Source organism: Thrips palmi, unplaced genomic scaffold (assembly GCF_012932325.1).
Source record: "Thrips palmi isolate BJ-2018 unplaced genomic scaffold, TpBJ-2018v1 HiC_scaffold_10, whole genome shotgun sequence".
In the NCBI taxonomy this organism is placed as follows: domain Eukaryota; kingdom Metazoa; phylum Arthropoda; class Insecta; order Thysanoptera; family Thripidae; genus Thrips; species Thrips palmi.
Window position 1 is genome coordinate 3,084,568 of NW_023144621.1, and position 21,240 is coordinate 3,105,807.

The 21,240-nt window shown below is 62.3% G+C and overlaps 1 protein-coding gene across 1 annotated transcript; it reads left to right on the forward strand.

Annotated features, from left to right (window-relative positions):
• The first annotated feature begins 505 nt into the window (after positions 1–505).
• LOC117654384 (protein atonal homolog 8-like) lies at positions 506–21,198 on the forward strand. The gene is made up of 3 exons (XM_034400985.1): positions 506–840; positions 18,790–18,996; positions 19,499–21,198. The coding sequence occupies exons 1-3, from the start codon at positions 829–831 to the stop codon at positions 19,865–19,867; spliced, it is 588 nt and encodes a 195-aa protein (XP_034256876.1). The 5' UTR covers positions 506–828; the 3' UTR covers positions 19,868–21,198.
• The last annotated feature ends 42 nt before the right edge of the window (positions 21,199–21,240 follow it).

A 21,240-nucleotide genomic window follows, 5' to 3' on the forward strand; every position in this document is an offset into this window, starting at 1 on the left:
GGGGGCGCTGGCTAGGGTGGCTAGCGCTGGCGCGGGGTGGCGCCGTGGCGCCTCCGCGGCGAGGGGGGGCTGGGGCGGGGCGGGGGGGCGGGGCGGGGGGGTGGCCGGCGCCAGCAGCTGTGGGCGGCAAGGCGGGGCGGGGCAGTGGCTCCGGCGTGGGCAGCGACTCCGGCGCCGGGCCGCGGCGAGGCCAGGCAGCCCCGTGCACCATCCTGGAGGCCCGGAGGCCCGGGGCCCGAGGCCCCCGGTCCGGAGTGCGGCAGCGCGGCGCGGGGGCCCTGGCTGCCCTCCGCGGGGCACAGAGACGCACCCCTTCCGAGAGCGGGGGGCGGGGGGGAAGGGAAGGGAAGGGGCCGCCGCTGCGCCGCCACGCCGCCGGCCCGCTGGTGGGGGCACTGGCGGCAGAAGCAGAAGCCTCGTGCCTTCGGTGCTTCGCTGCCTTCCCCGCGCCGCCGTGCGCCGCGCCGCCGGCCTCTCCCTCCTCCTCCTCCGCCCCGACTGCCTCCTCGTCTTGGACTTGTCTTCACACTCCACTCTCCGCCGCCACCGCACTACCGCGCCTCTCGCCACTTCACTCGCCGCTGGTCCTGCCGCGCGGAAGGACGCTCCGTCGCGTCGTCGCGTTGCACTGTCCGTCCGCGAGACGAGCTTCGCGTCGGCACCCCCGCGGACAGCACGTGTGTGTGTGTGTATGTGTGTGTGCACGCAGTGACGCGACCAACAGCCTTGAAGCGCTGTGCAACAGTGTGTGTGCCCGTTTTGGATAACACCGCCGAAGCCGAATCACCTGCTGCAGTATGAGATAATCTGCCCCGGCTTTCAACGCTCATGCTGGCAAAGGTAAACTATATGTTTTGGTGGACATTTTTCCTGTTTTCGTTGCCGAGGCCCGTCGGAGCCCTAGCCCAGCCGATAGACAAACCTAGATGTTTGAATTGAAGGGTGGGTAGTCATTGTTAGGTTGACAAAACACCACTGAACAGATAGCTCGGCGACAGACAGACGTGTCTGCGATGCCACTCACTAAAATTATGTGCAATTGAGTGTGAGTGAAGTGAGTTTTCATTCAATTCAGCCGTGCTTTTTGCCTACTTGCAGGCGTTTGTCTCACAATTTGCCTACGTACAGGCGTTTTTTCAGCCCAAATCGAAGTGAGTGGGAGAGAGTGCAAGCTGGTTTAGGTTTAAGGATGGACGTTCAACAACGGCTCCGTCAAGCATGAGCCTCTCACTTTTACTTAGTGAGGTTGATGGGTAACACAGGGGGCCCTTAGTCCGCAGAATGCGGCTGGCTGCGCGTATACAATGAGTGCAAGAAGTGGTAGACCCCTCGCGACCGACCGTGTTCGCCCGTCCACCCGTCCAGCCACGCAAGTGAACCAAACTGAACTGAACCACCTGAACTCAGGGAACCCGTCGTCGCGTTTTCCCCCGCTTCCCGTCGTTGCGTCGGGGTGATGGACTCGGCCGATGCAGATATTTTCACGTTGCGTGGGATTTGTGTGACACACTGTCGGGACCGCGCTGCCGCGCTGCGTGCAGAGAGCGTGCCCGACGTAACCTGGCGCCACTTTGCGGAGGAGAGACTTGGCCCCGAATGCGCTCGAGTGCGTCGGGGTGCACACTGTAGTGCGGGCGCGCTGCTAAATGCAGTAAGAGTGGCCGGTCTGTCTCCGCGAGTGTGTCCGCCGCAGAGGTTCGCGACGCGGACGGGTGCGCCTCACGTCAACACACCGCCGGGAACCTGTCCGCCCGCCCCGCCCCGCCCCGCCCCGCCCCGCCACGGGCCGTGTGACAGCGCGCGGACAGGTGCACGGATCTCTGCCGGCCACGCCTCGTTGAATGGTATGTCGCCGTCTGTGTACCGAGAAGCTACCTGCGTACACTTGATGCTGCCGCCGCTCCGAACGCCCCCCTCCCCCTCGCCGTCACTCCTCCGCCCCGCGCCGCGACGCCGCGACACCGCCGCCGCCGAGCCACGACGACGCAACGCGCCGAGGCAGTGCGAGGCAGCCAGGCAGGCATAGCCGCCGCCAGCGCCGCGCTTTTTGCCGCGGTTGGCGCTCACCGTCTCGTCGAGCGCGAGCAGCGAACAGTGGCGCTGGTGGCGCTCTGTCTCAGTCGCACCCACGCGGCACGCGCGGCACGCACCGATGAGTGCGAGAGAGACAGAGCGGCGAAGGCTGCGCCGACTCTTTGAACGAGAAAGAGCCCTACCACGTGGTATGCCTCCTCCACAGTGCAACCCCCTTGCACGCCGGCCCCGAAATGGCACTCGATGAACTGTGGTGGAGCCTGTCACGTTATTCAAGTTCGAGCACGGCAGGCGCAGGGTAGGCAACCCAACTGACACGGACGCCGCGTAGCGCGTACCTGCAGACTGATTCCGAGAGTCGATTTCGTCGCCCTGCCTCTCTCGCTCTCGTGGGGCGTTCCACGGTGCGAGAGAGGCAGCGGGCGACGACGAAAACGACTCTCGGAATCAGTATACGTACTGCAGGGGGTGTTGTCACGCAGATCTAGCATAGGACGGGCGGTTCTAGGAGTTCAGGGCGTTCTTGTAGTTCGTGCAAGGTGCCCGCGGCCCCCTGAAGGGCGACGTCGAAGAGCATGGGGGCGATTGTCCTCAAGATGTAGGCAGCCCGCAGTACACTCCGCGTGTTTGCAAAAAGTCAAAAAGTGCGGCAGACCCCTCCTGCCCTCTCGATGAAGGCGAATCCCGGGTACGCGTCTGCTCGCCCCGCCCGAACACACCTCCACCTCTCAGTGCGTTTAGGTCCCGCCGCACTGCCGCCGCACTCGCCTTGAGGTGAGGCACGACCACAGTGATCAGTGGCCAGTAGTAAACGGCTGGCCTCCCATTTCACGCGAATTCCAACACCGAGCGCGGCGCAGCGCGGCGCAGCGCGCGTAAAACCAAAACGCCAAAACGCACGCGCGGCGGTCGGCTGCCATTCTCTCACACGTTGGCCAAGGCGTTTGAAGTTTGCTCGCATTTGCGAGACGACGAGGGGGCCTCTGACCGTGGCCTTACACTGTGCCCATGCAGACTGATTCCGAGGGTCGTTTTCGTCGCTCTGTCTCTCTCGCACCTATACGGGACGCCTCATGAGGGAGAAAAGAGGCAGAGCGACGAAAACGACCCTCGGAATCAGTCTCCTGTCCACAAAATGAAATCGAAATCACTTCCCCGCCAGTGGCGTGGCAAGGCGAACGTGATATCGTAATCCCCAAAATAGGACCGCGGCCCTGGCGGGGACGCGGCCGACACGGCAGGGGTGGCGGAGGCGTGGCGCCGGCGTCGCGGCCCAGGTGTTGCTGCCCGACTCGCAGACGAGCTAATCCCCGGGCTGCGTCCGCGTCGCCGCGTCGCCGCGTCGTCCGAGGGCGTCACCCAGCCACGCCCTTCTGTCGCCCCACACGCGACGCCCCATGGGTGCGAGAGAGACAGCGTCGAAAACGAGACTCGGAATCAGTCTGCCGTCCCCGTCACTGCACTGGTACTGCCGCCGGCCCCCGGCAAGTGTGAGGTAAAGGGCGTGAAGGCGAAGGGGCTCTCGATCTCGAATCTCCAACTCTCGAACGCAGCGCGGCGGGGCACTTTCCCCCGGCACCACCAGACTTATTCCGAGCGAAGCGGCCCGTCGGGCTGTCTCTCTCGCACCCATACCCACCGCGCATTGCACCGGGACAGGGCGACAGGGCGGTTGAACGCTGAGGGAGAGAGAAAAGACGAGCAGGTTGACACAGCTGGGTGCGAACCAGTGCGACGCAGTGCTGCAGACGGATTCCGAGAGTCGTTTTGGTAGTTCTGTCTCTATCGCACCTATACGGCACGCTCCTTGAGTGCGAGAGAGACAGAGCGGCGAAAGCGACTCTCGGCATCAGTCTGCTGGCGGGCCGGCGAGGCTGTGCTGCTGTGCATCGCGCCGTTTGCCGCTTTGTGCGCTTTGGCCGAGGCGCGAGGCGCCAACAAGGTGCATGCCTCAGTTAGTGGCGCATGGCGCACGGCCTGTCGGGCCGGGCTGTCGCATACCAAGGTGTCTGCCGGGAGGTACAGTATAAACAAACGCCGGCCGGCGTGGCGCGGCGCGGCGGTGGCGTCCCAGGCCCCGCCGAGGTGCCGTCCTGCCTGCCGCCGTCCTGTCCCCGGTCCAGGGTGCGGCCATGCCGGCCCGCAGGACACCTCGAAGGCACCTCGAGGACAGCGGCCGGCACACTGATTCCGGGAGTCCTTTTCGTCACTCTGTCTCTCTCGTGCTCACGGGGCGTCCGTCACAGGTGCGAGAGAGACAGAGCGAATGAATCAGTGTGCAGTGGGGGGCCTCGGCTCCTCGCCACCGGGGGCCACGCAGCCGGCGCTGCACGCTAGAGACGCTGCACAGTGGCGCGGCAAGGCGAATCGTCCCCGTTGGCGCCTGGCGCCACCCCACCGGGACCGTGCCGGGACCGGGCGCCACGCCTCGCCACTCTCGCCTTTGACATTCTGGGATCGGCCTGGCCACACGGCCTGGCCGGCCAGACAAGACGGGGTAGAGCACCGGGTGGAGCGGCACCGGCACCGTCTCTGGGCGCAGTCAAAAGAGCCATCAAACCGTCCTTTTTGACAGCACCCTCGGCCACTCCCTGCAGTGCCTTGCACCCGCGGGGATAGTAATCCGGTACCCGAGGCCGCTGCTCCAGTGGCGCCACTGGCCGCCAAGGCTTCCATCCATCACCCTTCGCGCCCTTTGCGCTCGCTCGGTCCCTGCCCTCCTTGTGTCTATTGCCCTTCTTGCGCTGCTGTTGGAATACTAACACACCTCCATGACTTTCACCCAGCCCATCGGGACGGTAAAACATGCAGTACTCGTCGGACACTGTGCCATCTGTTGGTGCACAGGGGCTCTGCGGCGATGCCGCTTATGAGAGGTTAAACGGTCGTTGAGTGCGTGGCGTGCCGTTCCGTGCCGTGCCGTGGCGGCTCAGGCCGTGGCACGACGCCAGACAGCGGCGTCGCGGCGCCGCGCTCGCTCTGCATCGCCCGTCTGCGCCCATCCGGACACCTCGCCGACGTCCTCAGACACCTCCCCGCCCCGCCCCGCCCCGCCCCGCCCCGCGCCTGTCTCTCGCCTCGACGGCGAGGTCCGCAGCATCCCGACGGCAGTCCCGGCCAACACACCTGTACACTTCTGCACGTGTTTGTGGCTCAGGCGTGGCGCCGCCGGCTGGGGCGGGACGGGGCGGGGCGGGGCCGCGGGGGCCGAGCGGGGGCGGCATGCAGAGCAGGAAGCAGGAAAGTAGCGGAGACGGCGAGCAAGTGCTCCTTTCGCAATGCCGTCGCGATCTAGACCAGCAGGCTCGTCGTCGCCGCGGCGCGCTCGGCTCGGAGGTGATCGGCCTCGGAAAATGGTTGCGTTCGCTGCGGCGGCGACGGAACGGCGCTGGACGGTAAAAGTGGGGTCTAGGACTCTAGGTAAAAGCACAGCCTCTGACTGAATGCAACGCATCAACTGCCTTCCGTCACCTCCGGCGCGCCTGCAAACAATTTGCATGACGGATCGTTCACGGCTTGGATAGCTAGATGTTTTTTTTTCTGTCGTGGTTGACCCGGCCAGCAGACTGATTGCTCTACTACAGCGTTTTCTTTGCCGTCTCTCCCGCTCACTCTTGCTCCTGAGCGGGACGCGTCCGGAGAATCAGTCTGCTTGTGTCCGCAGAGCACACTGTGGGGCTCAATGGGCGCGGCGAGCGGGGCTAGCGCGGCCGGACATCTTGCAGCCTTTCAGCGCTTTCCGTCGCCGCGGCGCGACGTCGCGTCTAGTCGGCGCGGGCCTGGGCCTCTACTCGGCCTGGGCCGCCCCGGGGTCGGGTTTGGGCCCGCATAGCTAATATTGGATAGGACAACATTTGATGAGAGGCGTGCGTCGGGCCGCCCCCTCCCCCTTCCCCCTTCCCCCTCCCCCCTTCCCCCTCCCCCCTTCCCCCCCCCCCCTTTCCCCCCTCCCCCCTTCCCCCTTCCCCCTTCCCCTCCCCCTCCCCCTTCCCCTTCCCCTCCCCTGTCCCCCCGTAGAGCCGGCCTCTCACCACCTCTTCCCTGTGTGTCTACCCGGGCGCCAGGAGGAAGGTGTGTGTGTGTGTGTGTGTGTGTGTGTGTGTGTGTGTGTGTGTGTGTCCATGTGTCTATGTGTGTCTGCGTCTGTGCGCGCGGTGCACGGCGACGCGCTGCTGGGGCGTCTAAAACGGTTGCAGGCGCGTGGCGTGCCGGGGTGCCCCTTCCCATTTCTCCTCCCCTCCCCCGCGACTTGCAGCGTCGCTTTATTTACGCCCCTCTGGGCGTCGCGACGCTGCCGGCCGCGGGGCGGGGCCGGGCCGGGCCGGGCCAGGCACACTGAACGGTCGGTCTGTCCGCGCGCAGTCAAAGCCCCGCCGAGACCGGGGTGTCAATAACACCGGCAAGGCAGGCAAGGCAGGTGCGACAGTGACTCGGCTACTTTTGTGCGTTTCGGCGAAGCTTCCGATAAAGGATACGGCCCTTCCGCGGCAGCGCGAGGCAATTCGCGTTATGCAACGCCGCGGGGGAAATCACTTGCGTAATAGTCGGGTCACCGATTCCTAGTATTACGCGTAATAGTAATAGCGTAATTTCCCCTATTTAGGGTCCGATTTTAGCCTAAATCTGGATATTTTTGAGCGTAATAAGCCTTCTGTAATAGCGTAATAGAACGTAATAGGGAGTAGTCGGGTCACAGTTTTTAAGAGTGATTTCCCCCTCGTGCAACGCGGCACTTTTTCACACTGCACTCTGTACCGGTACACTTCGCTGCTCGCTATACAGAAAGCAATTGTGCTGTAGAGTACTGTATTTTCCAGAACTTGACAAAATTAGCGATGAAACGCGGGACTCTTGGCTTATGCTGCTGGAACCAACCCGTGAATCGATTCACGATTTTCTGACTAAAGAGAATTGTTTTCGAAGAAGATAATTTTCTTTGAAACATCCAAATCATACGATGCAAGATGATTGTCTTATTTGTAAAACAAGTTTGTTATATTATGTATTTTAAACCTCTTTGGCGAGAATCAGACATTATAAGAATCTGTTGTGACTGGTCGGTCGCGGTGGCGTTTCGAGCAGACGTCCACAGACCTTCCGACCAAGCCTAACTTAACCTTCCCCCTCGAATGCGCGCGAAGGCCTGCAGGAGGCACTGGACGCGTGCTGCACTGTCTTGTGCACTGTCCACGTCGCGTCACGTCACGCGTGGCTTGGCGTAGAGTCTCGGCGTCGCGTGGGTGGACGGGGTGGGCCGGCTCCCATTCATAAGGCCGGCCGAGAGTGCAGCGGTGGCGCGTGGCGCGTGGCGGCACGGCACGGCGTGGCGGCGCGTGGCTCGGCGCGTGGCGGTGGCCAGCGGCGCGGAACGCGACGGAAGGAAGGAAGCTCGCCGCCGGGCCCTTTGCCTCTGCCTTTGCCTCGCCCAGCCCTCGGCCCTCACATCTCAATAGGGCTGGCAGACTGATTCCGAGGAGACTCGTTTTCGTATCGCTCTGTCTCTCTCGCACCTATACGCAACGCCCTGTGAGTGTGTGAGAGAGAGCGATGAAGACGACTCACGGAATCAGGCTGCTGGGCCACGGTGGCGGACTCAAAGGCGGCCTTATTGGGGCAGGCAATAGCTCTTTATGGAGGAAAGTAAGGCGTTTTGCCTACCTTTCAGGCGGCGATCTAGGTGCTATGACGAGGGTAGGTGGGGGTGGGGGGCTTCGATTCCCCTTGATCCGCGCCTGCTGGGTCGCCCCTCTCCGTCTAGAAGGGCCGTGCACTCTAGGAATAGGAACAGGCTTCGGAGGGCGCGGCGGGCGGCGTTGAGTCCCGGACACGGCAGCGTCAAGCTGAACAGTGTCTCGTCGGTCTGTCTCTCTCGCACCCATTCGGAACGGTCCGCGGCTCTGTCTCGCCGCCAAGCGAAGATGAGCCCCGATCAGAGCAGGATAGAAGGCGGTGAGGATTGAACCGGATTGAACGGTCAACTTTACAAAGGCCACGCGAGGGGGACGCCGCGGCCGGGGATTGATTCCGAGAGTCATTTTCGTTTCTGTCCCTCCCTCACCTGTGCGGAACCCCCAACCCCCCATAAGAGCGAGGGCGACACTCTCGGAAGCAGTCTGCTGTAGTACCTGTGGTTAGCCAGTGAGAGGCCACCGCCGCTGCTGCTGCTTGTCTACTCGCTGCTCCTTGTGAGGGGGAATGAGGGCCTTCTCGAGCGTGACCGTGAATCACGGCCCAGGCCACGCCAGGCTGCGCGTCGCCGCGTGCCGGACTGTTGGCCGCGTGTCCCGCACGAGTCCCGTCCGCCCGGCCAAGCCCCGGCCCGCCCCTCGAGCGCGTCGTCTTCTCGCATCGCCGTGCACCGCCTGGCCGGCCGCGCCACGCGTACGAACCCCGCCGCTGGCCCGCCGGCCGGCCTGCACTTCCGCCGGAAGTCGAGTGCTGTCTGTTGTTGCTTCTCCGCCTTGCCCCTCGGTCGCTCTGTCTCTCTCGCGCACTTATGGGACGCTCCAGAGAGACGGAGCGATGAGGACGACTCTCGGAATCAGCCTGCTGGCCGCCTGGCCGTGCCGCCTGGCCGTGCCGCCTCGGGGAGCAAACGCGCCGCGCGCCGCCACCGCCATTCATTTACAAAGACGCTTCTGGAGCTTCTCTGTGGACTGATTCCGAGAGTCGTTTTCGTCGCCCTGTCTCTCTCGCGCTCATGGAGCGTCCGGTAAGGGTGCAAGAGAGACAGAGAGACGAACACGACTCTCGGAATCAGTCGGCTGCAGGCTGATTTTGGAGGTCCCGTCGGTCTGCCCTGCCTCTCCTGCACCCACACGGGTACGGGACCCCCCGTGAGTGCGAGAGAGACACCACTCACTCTGGCCACTCGCCGCACCACCCGGCGCTGCACTGTGCGCAGCAAGCTGGCCGGGGTGTTTACTGGAGTCTGACGTTGGGGAGCCGGGCAGGGCAGCCGCGGAGAAGGGAAGGGAAGGCAGCCGATGCCGCCGGGATTGCGTAGGGGCATGTGCTGCTCGCTTCCGGCGTCGCTCTGTCTCCCTCGCACCCGTGCAGGACTTGCAGGACGCCCCGTGAGCGAGGAGCCAGCGCCATGGGGCGAATGACTGACTCTTCGGTCGGAATCAGTGTGCTGGTGGCCCAGCTGGTACTTGGAGGAGGAGGGACAGACACGGCGCAGGGGCGGAGTAACCATTTTCTCCAGCGGCAAGTGTGGCTTTTCGCCTACCTTGCAGGCGCTTGTCTTGGTGTAAAAACCCCTTTGCGGTCGGAGCCCCTTTCCCAGTGGCGTGCGCAGAAATTTTGAAAAAGGGGGGCGGGCGGGGTCAGGCCATGCTTTTTGCCTACCTACAAGGGGAAAGTGGCGCAATTTGCCTACCTCCCCCCCCCCCCCCCCCGTGTCACTGCCCTTTCCCTCTAGTGTTCGCGCCGCTCAGTGGATTTGCCAGAAGACCGGCGCAGGCGGCCAAAACTCCAGACGCGTTTTGAGCTCGGTTTGAGTCGCAGGAGCTCAAAACCCATCCGGGATTTTGACCGCCTCCTCCGGTTCTCTGGCCCACTGTGCGCACAGATGTGGGACCAGACCAGGCCAGACGTCCAGGCCAGACGTCCAGGCCAGACGTCCAGGCCAGACGTCCAGGCCAGACGTCCAGGCCAGACGTCCAGGCCAGACGTCCAGGCCAGACGTCCAGGCCAGACGTCCAGGCCAGACGTCCAGGCCAGACGTCCAGGCCAGACGTCCAGGCCAGACGTCCAGGCCAGACGTCCAGGCCAGACGTCCAGGCCAGACGTCCAGGCCAGACGTCCAGGCCAGACGTCCAGGCCAGACGTCCAGGCCAGACGTCCAGGCCAGACGTCCAGGCCAGACGTCCAGGCCAGACGTCCAGGCCAGACGTCCAGGCCAGACGTCCAGGCCAGACGTCCAGGCCAGACGTCCAGGCCAGACGTCCAGGCCAGACGTCCAGGCCAGACGTCCAGGCCAGACGTCCAGGCCAGACGTCCAGGCCAGACGTCCAGGCCAGACGTCCAGGCCAGACGTCCAGGCCAGACGTCCAGGCCAGACGTCCAGGCCAGACGTCCAGGCCAGACGTCCAGGCCAGACGTCCAGGCCAGACGTCCAGGCCAGACGTCCAGGCCAGACGTCCAGGCCAGACGTCCAGGCCAGACGTCCAGGCCAGACGTCCAGGCCAGACGTCCAGGCCAGACGTCCAGGCCAGACGTCCAGGCCAGACGTCCAGGCCAGACGTCCAGGCCAGACGTCCAGGCCAGACGTCCAGGCCAGACGTCCAGGCCAGACCGAGGGGCCACCACCTCATCAGGCGACACAAGTCGGGTCGGGATTTACCACGGATACGCGTGAAATTTTCGAAAATTGGTTCGAAAACGTTGAAAAGCTCGAAAACGAGGAAAAGACTCAAAAACGTTGAAAAATGCAGATTGTCAAGGATACGTGTTACGCCATGGATTACCAGAGATTACCAGCAAACTTGTACACAGGATTACGGGGGTGGTGGCCCCCTCGGGCCAGACGTCCAGGCCAGACGTCCAGGCCAGACGTCCAGGCCAGACGTCCAGGCCAGACGTCCAGGCCAGACGTCCAGGCCAGACGTCCAGGCCAGACGTCCAGGCCAGACGTCCAGGCCAGACGTCCAGGCCAGACGTCCAGGCCAGACGTCCAGGCCAGACGTCCAGGCCAGACGTCCAGGCCAGACGTCCAGGCCAGACGTCCAGGCCAGACGTCCAGGCCAGACGTCCAGGCCAGACGTCCAGGCCAGACGTCCAGGCCGGCGAGGCGACAGCGGAGGTCGAATCAGCGCGGGCGGCCGGTGCAGGCACACTGTGCAGGCAGGGTGGAGGCCTCGGCGTGGACAGTGTACAGTCGCCGGCGAGGCCGCGCTGCTGCGCGACTCAGCGACTCCCATCGCCAAGGAGAACGACTCCTTGGTGGGGCCGTGCCGCCGTGCCGTGCCGCCGGGCCGGGCTCGGCTTGTCATGTTTGTCATGTTCGGACGTCCGAGAACACGCGGGAAAACAGGTGGCTATATTTAGGTCCGCCCGCGGCCGAAACGCTCCCTGCCAAAGTCCTTATTTCGCGTCGGGAAATTTTGCGCTTTGATTGAACCCCATAACAGTGCAGGCCCGTGACGAATCGGGAGCCGGCGGCGGCGCGCCGGATGGGGAGCGATTACGGACAGCGTTTTGTCTCTCTCGCACACACGGCACGCCCCACGAGTGCGAGAGAGACAGAGCGACGAAAGGACGGTTTGGAATGAGCCTGCAGTGAGTGAGTGACGCCGCATCTTTCTAACGACCCCCCGATCTCATGGCCATCATTCTCCGATTAATTAAAAACGAGTGCCATCACTCGCCGTTGGTGGATTCGTGAGGGCGAGCGGGCAGCCGGCTGAGCAGTGCTTTCGTCGTGCCGTCTCTCTCGCGCTCGTGCGTCCCACAGTGGGCCAGACGACCGGTGGAGGCGGCCAAAACTCTAGACGCGTTTTGAGGTCCAGAGTCGCTATAATTGGGTCGCGAACCAACGTGACGCCACCAATGGATTGCTCTCCGAACGAGGAATCCATTGGTGGGGTCACACGTTCGGTTCGAGTCCTGCTTAGCGACTCTGGAGCTCAAAACGCGTCCAGGCCGCCTCCACCGGTCGTCTGGCCCACTGTGCGTGCCGGGGGCCGAAAGGGTGCGAGGGAGACGGGGCGACGAGACGCCGCTCGGAATCAGCGTCTAGGCCGGTGCGGCCGGCTGCTCCCCGCTTCGCCGCTGCAGCAGGTGCAGTCGCATTCATTCCACGCGGTGCAGCGGGCTGCGTCGCTCTGTCTCTGTCGCACTCAGGGGGCGCCGCGTCAGGGCGCGAGAGAGACAGAGCCCTGTTCGGAATCGGCCTGCCGTGCACGCAGTGCGGGTTGTTCTGGGTGTTTGGGCTGCGCGTCCGCCACCCGGCAGTCGTGCCGGGTCGCTCTGTCTCTGTCGCACTCATGGAGCTCTCCGAGGGTGCGAGGGAGACGGAGGTACAAACCGCTCCTCCGAATCGCTCGGTAGTCGGCACACGTGGCGTAGAGCCCTACAGTCGGCGAGCGCCCCAGCCAGGGCACAGCGGCCCCCGCGCCCCGGACCCACCCTTTGCGTCGGATCCGATTCCCGGGGGACACCGAGCAACCCCTGTCCGCGACCGGGCTGGCTAGAGCAACAAGTGCAGGCGTGGATCAACGGGGGGAAGGGGTGAAGGGGTGTCTCCTCCCTGAAGGCGCGACGAAGCCGCCTGAAAGGTGGGCAAAAGGTTGAGCTTTGTCCCTCTAGGTGGGCAACTTATACGCGTCGGAAAGGTAGGCAACATTTCGCTTTCTGTCCCTGTAGGTAGGCCACTTTTGCACACCTGAAAGATAGGCAAAAGTTCACACTCTGTTCCTGTGGGTAGGCAATACTTTTGCGACATCCCCCTGAGCCCGTCTCTGGATCCGTCCTTGACAAGTGGCGTGGCACTTGCACGAAGGACGAAGGACGAGGGCGGTGAGGGCCGGGGCGACGCGGCCAGACGAGCGAGGCACACCGCCAACCGGTTTGCGCGGCGCAGCGCGGCGCAGCGTAGCGCAGCGTGGCGCGTCCAGCGGACCGATTCCGCACACTGTTTCGCGGCGTCGCTCTGTATCTCTCGCACCCCTGCGGCAGGCCCCGCGGGTGCGAGAGAGACAGAGCGACGCCGCAGAGTTCGGCATCACTCTGCACCGGCAAGCGGAGCAAGCGGGCAAGCGGCACCGGCGAGTGGACGCAAGTGGACGTGAGGCGGGCCGGGCACGCCTTGTTGGGCGCGTCGCCGCGTCGCGGAGCCTGCAGACTGCAGACTGATTCCGAGCAGTGCTTTCATCGCTCTGTCTCTCTCGCACTCATGGGGCGGTCCGTAGGGGTGCGAGAGAGACAGAGCGACGAAGCAGTGTTCGGAATCAGACGACTGAGGGTCGTTCTGTCTCTCTCGCTCTCATAGGGCATCCCGTTGAGGTGCGAGAAAGAACGAGCGACGAAAAGACGAAAATGACTCTTGGAATCAGTCGCTGACAGCCTCGTTGGAGCATGGAGCTGCCGCGGAGTGCACACTAGTAGAACTCGAGCGTACTTCTACGCCTTTCTTCAAGCGTAGTAGAACTACTCTAGGCTTCAAGCGTCGTTCTCCATTTCGCCCCTCTCCCGCCCATCTAAATGCATGGGAGGATTTCTTCTCTACGCTTGACGTCAAGTGTAAAGTCTTCAAGCGTAGTTGTATGCTTGAATGAAGCATATAACTACGCTCCAGTTTTACCAGTGCAGACTTTTGTCCCAGCGGACCGCGGCGCCCGGAGCCTCCCGCCGTCGCTCTGTCTCTCTCGCACCGATGGGGCGTCAGTAAGGGTGCGAGAGAGAGGGCATCTATCGCATGCTTTCGGAACTAGATCAGCTGTGACTTCGTTTCCGAAGATACCGCTCTGCGCCGCATGCATGCAATTTTGCAGTTTGGCCAAAACACTGCGGAAGGAGTGGAAAAATCTTGTCTGTTTTGTGAACCGACGGAAGTGGAAAGGTAGGAGGAAGAGGAAAAATGGAAAAGGGCGGAACGCGAGTCCTCCTAATGGCGAGGAATCATTAATTACGTGGCGTAACGATGTTTGGCGTATTTTCGACCCTCTGCCCAACGGCCTAACGATGTGTCATCGCCGCGGACGGCCGCCCCAGGGACATGCCCCAGGGACATGCCCCAGGGACATGCCCCAGGCCCCAGGCACCGAGGCGGTCCGGCCGGTAGTCGCACCCCTCGCTCTGTCTCTCTCGCACTCGCGGAGCGTGCCTTTGGAGCCGCAGGGGTGCGAGAGAGACAGAGCGACGAGTCCGGGCGGCGGATCGCTCGACAGGGACAGGGTACGTAACTGCCAAAATGTGTGGGGGCGCCACAGGCAAGGGCCGCCGCAGCGGCGGGGAGAGGAATCGTAAGCACGGCATGCCACGGCGCGGCACGGCACGGCACGGCACGGCACGACGTGCCACGGCACGTATGCCCTGCAGCCCAGTCGAGTGGCCCGGCCGGCCCATCATTGCGGTATGATAGCACTCCCGGCGCCACGCCACGCCACGCCGTGCTCGGGGCTTTGGGGCAGGTGCGAGCAGGTGTGTGCCCTCAACAAGCCGCCCCGCCCCGCCCCGCCCCGCCCCTCGCTGGCCGAAGCACCTGGCTGAAGGCTGGCAGAACGCCGCCGTGGCTGCCAACACCGGGACGGCGTCGCCACGGCCGCCACGGCGTCGTCGTCTTGGTCGCGGCTGGGACACTGGGAAGCAGCCGCCCGATTCCGAAGAGTCGTGGCGCTCGGGGGGAGGGCGAGAGAGACAGAGCGACCAGACACGACCCCTCGGGATCAGGCGTCCTCGCCGCGGCGTCGCGGGCGCAAGTGCGGGGGACACCTACAGGTAGTGGGCCAAGTACCGCACTGTGGGAAAAAAATTATCAGGATTACAACGTCCAATGCGGTTGTCATGATCCCGGCAAAGTCAAGTACTTACGGTGGTCGCGCCGTCGCGGTCGGATTCTGGTGGCGCGGGGGAGGGGAGGGGAAGGGAGAGGGGGCGTCCTTGGCGGGGGGGGGGGGAGGGGGAGACGCCGTGATGTGGTGCCCAGGTGGCAGAGTTCAATTGCTTGGCGCGGAGCTCCTCTTGTTTTGGGTCTGACGACATACACTCACACACACTCACTCACACATGCTCACACTCTCACACACACATGCATACACATACACTCACGCTCTTACACTTTCACACACACACACACACACATCACACACACACAAGCCTTCACATTAGTACTTACGCACAGGTGCGCGCGTTTGCTGTACCTGACGCGGCGTTTCTGCTGCAACTCCTCCAGAAGCCCTTCCTGGCCCTGCACGGCCCACGTTGCTGCAGACTGATTCCGACGGCCGTTTTCGTCGCTCCGTCTCTCTCGCACCAATGGAGGACGCCCCCCGAGTGCGAGAGGGACGGAAACCGACCGACTCTCGGAATCAGTCTGCCGCCAGCAAGTCCACCGACTCGCACCGGCCAACGTTTTCGCACTCGAGGCGGATTAATTTATTCCGATCGGCGCGGGCAAGCCAAGCCGCTGGCAGGCCGCTCAAAATTCGAGGGAAATGTGAAATAAAAACAAGGATGGAGAGGTGGGGGAGGGGAGAGGGGGGACGGAGGATGAAGTGGATGAAGTAGCGAGCAGGTACAACACCTGCACACGGACACGCACACACATCAACACTCACACCGGGGACCGAGGCCTCGTCGGGGCCTCGTCGGGCAGGGGAGGGGGCGGGGGGCTCCGTGTCAGGAGCCACCACCTGACCAGTTGAAGGAAAGGGATCGGGGTTTGGTTGGGGGGGGGGGGCTTGCTGATGCCAATTAGCTGGGCAAATCCTGGGCGGGGCAGTGCAGTGCGTGCCACAGCCCTTCCCCTCGCGATTACGATCACAGCGGCACGGCGGCACGGCGGGCAGCGGGTCCATGTCGGCGGCACGGCGCACCGTGTACCAACGACCTTCGGGTCCCTTCGGTCCGTTCCGGCCCTGTGTTCCGGCATTCAGGCTGCCGAAAATGACATGCGGAGGATTCGACGCGGCGACGCGGCTCTGTGCGATGAATGACATCTGCATATGTAAACTAAGAGTGTATACGGACGGTACACGGTTGACTCTTACATGTCTTATAAGAGCATAGACAACATATGTTGTCAGACATGTGCTCTCTTCAGTTTGCACAAAAGATGGCGGTCGAGACGGTCGAGACGGCGCAACAACCGCCCTCCGCGCGTCGTTCAATGTTGCCGATGAAGATGATGGAGCCGGCGAAACAGGTCGCCTCGCGGGGCCGCGCACGCGGCTCGCGGGCCCCTTGAGCCAGCAAGCTGATTCTGAACTACGCTAATCGTCACCATTCCGTTGCCCTGTCCCTCTCGCGCCCCTACGGGGGGACATATGCGTCGCCCCGAGTGCGAGAGACGTGATAGCACGTCCGATGAATGGCGCGCCGGCGGCACCGCGGCACCCAGGGCGGGGCGGCGGGGCAGAGCGACTTTGTGCTCTTCATTGAGGAGACCGCCCCACCATCTGGCCATCTGGCGGGGCGGGGCGGGGCGGGGCGGAGGGTAGTCAGTGAGTGCAGCTGCGGCTCGCAGATGATAACCCTTGGCTAAACATAGCACCGCGGCGGCCTGCCGGCGGCCTGCGTGTTATCGGCGTCCCGGAATAAACAAGAAGCATCGGCGGCCTCCGCCACCTCTGACTCTCTGACCCCACGCGACATGACGGCGACCTGGCCGATGGGCATCCGGGAGCAGCGCGAGCAGCGCGCCATCTGTCGAGGCGGGCCGGCCGAGGGACAAGTGGCCAGGCCGGCCAGCCGCTTCGGCCACTCCTGGTGTGATAAGGGAGATTCGGGAGATCTTTTCCGATTTGTATAAAGCACTGCTCGCCCGGCGCGTCCCGAAACTCCCTAGAAACGATTTGTGTTTTCTTCATAGTTCATGGGAATCGACTTCCCTCCTCTGCTGCGAGGTGCTCATTGACCAGATTCGACGAATAACGTGGCGGATCGTTTCCGGCCCGGTTTTGGCAGTGCAGGCGCAAACACATGTGCTGGCCATTCTTTCCCGAAGTGCCTCCTCGTCAGAAATGGAAATGAGCTGCGAGCAATGAGCCCTGTGTTGTTGCACGGAGTGCCGCCCCTGCCCCGCCAGTGTGTGCCGCCCCTGCCACCCGCCTTTGAGGCCTTCCGCTGAAAGACAGTGCGGCAGCAGCAGCGGCAGCCGTGGAATGGCCATTACAAAGCGATGCGCAGCGTGCCGTCACAGAGACATCGCCTTCTAGTGTATGCACCGGAATTCGCTCACAGGCGCGTACAAAAATCGGAAAGGGGGGGGGGGTAGGGGGCTCATGACTTCCCCCTCTAGACCGGCTAAAAGGTGGCCAAATTGTGATACATCCTGGAGGCAGGCAAAAGGTGTAGCATGACCCCGCCCCTTCTAAAATTCCTGCGCACGCCAGGCGGCCAGTCGCGAGGCAACAGGTGGGTCCTGGTTGTGCCGGTTGTGCCCTCGGTCGTCCGCGTCGCGGGGCGCTACGGCACCGCCGGGCACCGCGCGTGGCGGCTGGCGAGGTGTCGCAGATCTGCGTGTCCGTCCCCCCCCCCTCGTGCTCCACCTCGTGCTCCTCCTCGTGCTCCTCCTCGTGCTCCACCTCGTGCTCCTCCTCGTGCTCCACCTCGTGCTCCACCTCGTGCTCCACCTCGTGCTCCACCTCGTGCCCCTCGTGCTCCCCTCTGCTCCCCTCTGCTCCTCCTCCCTCCTCCCCTCTTCCCCGCTCCACTCGTTCACGGCTCCACCCGGCCCTGGCCCTGAAAGGTAGACAAAGTCGCACATTACCCATGTAGGTAGGCAACTTTTGCCCCCCCCCCTCCCCCCGGTTTCTGGATCCGCGCCTGACCTCGTGAACCTCCTCCTCCTCGTGCTCCTCAACCTGCCCCTCTTCGTCTGATTGACACTCTTCGTTTGCCGGCCAAGAGGTCAAGCGGTCAAGCGACGACATAATCGCGACAGAACGACGGCCTGGCACGGCACGGCACGGCACGGCACGGCACGGCGCACGGCACGACACGGGCGAGTCGAATGCTTCGGGTCGGGTTCCGCGACCTTCCGGGGCAGCAGGCCGATTCCGAGAGTGGTTCCCGTCCGTCGCTCTGTCTCTCTCGCACCCATCGCACCCATACGGAACGCCACGTGAGTGAGAGAGAGACAGAGCGACGGAAACCACTCGGAATGAGTGTGCAGAGCACTCGATTGTCGCATCGACGACGTCGCGGTTGTCAGTCGGCCGCACAATGAAACAATCCGGATTTGCACGCGCGAGCCCTGTGTGCTTGTTTTACGCATGTCGCGCATGTGTGCGTGCGTTTCGGTGCGTTTAGAGCGAATCCGCGTCAAGCTGCAGTGCCGCCTGAAGAAGATGGCAATAAGTGGATTGATGTCGTTGCTTTCGGTCCGTGACTCCAAGGTCCGTGCTCTCGATTTCAGTTTCGGCTTCGCGACGTGCTCCTCCTGGGCTCCTGGGCGGCGAGAGCGACGGCCAAGCAGGCGAAGGCTCTCCCCCTCCCCTACCCCTTCCCCCTCGCACTTTCGGACGCCTTGCGGCCTGGGCCGCACCGCGGGGCTCTCGGACAATCACTTGGCGTCCCTCGAGCTTGTTTGCCGATATTTATGACTTCCCCGCCCCGTTCCCCGTTGGCAGCATTGGCAGTCGTTTTCGTCGCTCTGTCTCTCTCGCACCTATGCGGGACGCCCCATGAGTGCAAGAGAGACAGACTGACGAAGACGACTCTCGGAATCAGTCTGCAGCATTGGCAGAGCGTCTCGAAGGACTGCAAGGACGAGTCGAGCATGTCTCTTGACGCTTTGCACGTCCCAGAGGGGCCAGCCGGCCAGGGACTCCAGACGCGGTCCGGACTCCAGACGTGGCTGACGAGGCGAGTGACGAGTGCAGCAAGCATCCAATGCATGATGCCGAGACCGCGCTAGAGACCCTGATGCCGCGGCGGCTGGCCGGTTGCCTCGCCGCGCTGGACCACTGTAGGACTCCAGTCCGCCTACATGCCGACGCCCTACCCACCCTAAAAGTAGAGTCACGTCAAGGACTCCACCGGAAAGTAGCTCCAATGCGGTGACTCACTATTCGCCCCTTTCTGTCGCAGATGTCGCTGTGTTCGGCCGAGGAGGACGGCGGCTCCCTGGACGTGGAGGACCACGACGACCTGCACTCGCCGACGGACGTGAGCGAGGACTCGGTGGAGGTGCGCGTCAAGCCGATCGTGATCCCCGCCGCGAAGGCGTCCGCCAAGGCGGCCCTGGCCGCGGCCAAGCGCAAGCAGCCGGCGCAGGACGGCCGCGGCGCCGAGAAGGCCGAGAAGCGCGGCCCGCAGTCGCCGTGCCCGTCGCCGTGCCCGTCGCCCAAGCGTGCCTGCCGGCGGCCCTCCTCGCCGCTGTCGCCGTTCCGGCCGTGGAGCGTGCCCACCTCGACGCCGGCACCCGCCGCCGTCGCCCCCGCCCCCTTCGCCCCCTTCGTCGTCGCGCCGGTGCCGACGCACGCGGCCAGCGCGGCCGCGCCGCAGGAGGAGCCCCTGGCGCTCGTCAAGACGAGGGTGTCCACGGCCACGCCCACCGTGCTGGTCGTGCCCCGCAGCCCGCGCGGCGCTCGGCGCGAGCACGCCGCGGCGCGGAGGCCGCCGCCAGCGCCAGCGGCCGCGACCGCCAAAAACGACCTCCTCGGCGTCGCGGTTCAGCGTCGAGTCCATCATCGGGGACGTGATGGCGGCGTCCGCGTCCGCGCCCCCCAGGCCGCCGTGTCCGCCGTGTCCGCCGCCAGACCCCGCGGAGGGCGGCAGCAGCTCGCGGCCCGCTGCTGGCTTTTCTGGCGCCCCCAGCGGGCCGAGCGGGGCCGGCCAGCACAGCCAGCACAGCCAGCAGCGGAACTACAAGAACATGACGCGCGAGAGGCGCATCGAGGCGAACGCCCGCGAGCGCACCCGGGTGCACACCATCAGCGCGGCCTTCGACACGCTGCGCCGCTCCGTGCCCGCCTACTCGCACAGCCAGAAGCTGTCCAAGCTGTCCGTGCTGCGCATCGCCTGCTCCTACATCCTCACCCTGTCCAGGGTGGCCGGCATGGACTACTCGGAGGACCAGAGCAGCCCTGCGGTCGAGGAGTGCGTAGACCAGGTGACCAGGACCATCCAGACTGAAGGCAAACTGCGGAGGAAGCGCGACGAGTAGGTCTTGCGTCTTGCGGGCCAGCCCTGCGTCCAGGACCGTCACTAGTGCGCACCCAAGTTTGCCGCCAACTATTTGTTAAGACTGCTAGCGTAGTCGCACTCTGATAGTGGGGCGCGGTTGTCTGGTTCTCACCGCTGCTCTTGCAGAGGGAACTTGAAGTCTCTCCGACACCTCACGTGAGTGTCAAATAGAGAGTACTACAACTTGTTTCCAACTACAGCTTGAAGCATTTTTATAGTATTTATATGCTGAGAACAATATTTATTGCTCATAGTAGTTTCCACCAGAATGCTCAAATGTTTCACTAGGGGAAGCAAATTTAGTGTTTACACCATTAGAATAATAATGGTACAAAAAACTTCTTGCAAACAAAGTACTGTACCAGAAATGCCTGACGCGGTCCTTTCAGATACGGTGTGGACAAGTTTTTCAAAACATTGAAATCAAAATTATGTTAGTTTATTTTACCTCATAATTACTCATTAGTATATGAATTCTAGGTCAAAATGAAATGCTCATGACAGCAATTAGTGCAGCTCATTCTCCATTGTGACTAGAATACAGCTTTTTTAAGCAGACTGACTGGAGTCTTAATTACAACATTGTGATTTGTTCTTGTTTCTCAATGCTAATTCGTGTAGGTTTAGCAGCCATTGCATGCATGACATTTAGGTGTTAAAATGTATTGTTTAAAACAATAATTTTACCTAGTAGGAGCATTACATTTGTGTCTAGATTCTGATATCTCTCTCTTTATCTCGTTTTGTTTCAAGGAGGAGGAGGAGTTGAGGGAATGGGAATTATTATTATTTGGATTGAACCATAAATATTAAAATTTTGTCTTGTATTGGAACAAACCAAAAATATTATTGGTTGCATAAGAATGTATCTTGTTTTCAAATTGAAAAATCAGTGTCCCTAAGCTCTCTTTGCCAAGTACTGAGGAAGGTACAGTGCCTATGTCTATCATGGTTCAATGGCTATATTTGTCTCATTGTTTGTGTGGTGACGCATTCTGGATAACAAATTTTAACCACATTTGCCTACCGTTAGACAATTATAGTGGAGGAGCCACTGAGGATGTGGGGACTAGTATGATGAGACCCTCCTATACTAGGTAATACGTTTGTTTCTCTTTGTTGTATGCTGTGATTAGATTGTAATCCTGATGTACAAAATAAAAAATAATGGAAGCCTTGCTAAATTGTTAAAGCATGGATTTCGCACATTGTTTCAAAAGTTAAATGTTGTTGTATAATGTGAGACATTCACGCTTCCTTTAGAACCTGGCTATGACATGTTGTGATATTTATTCCAAATATATGAGTTTATATAATGTTGCCTTTATTTCTCGACTTTTTTTTTGCCTTGTT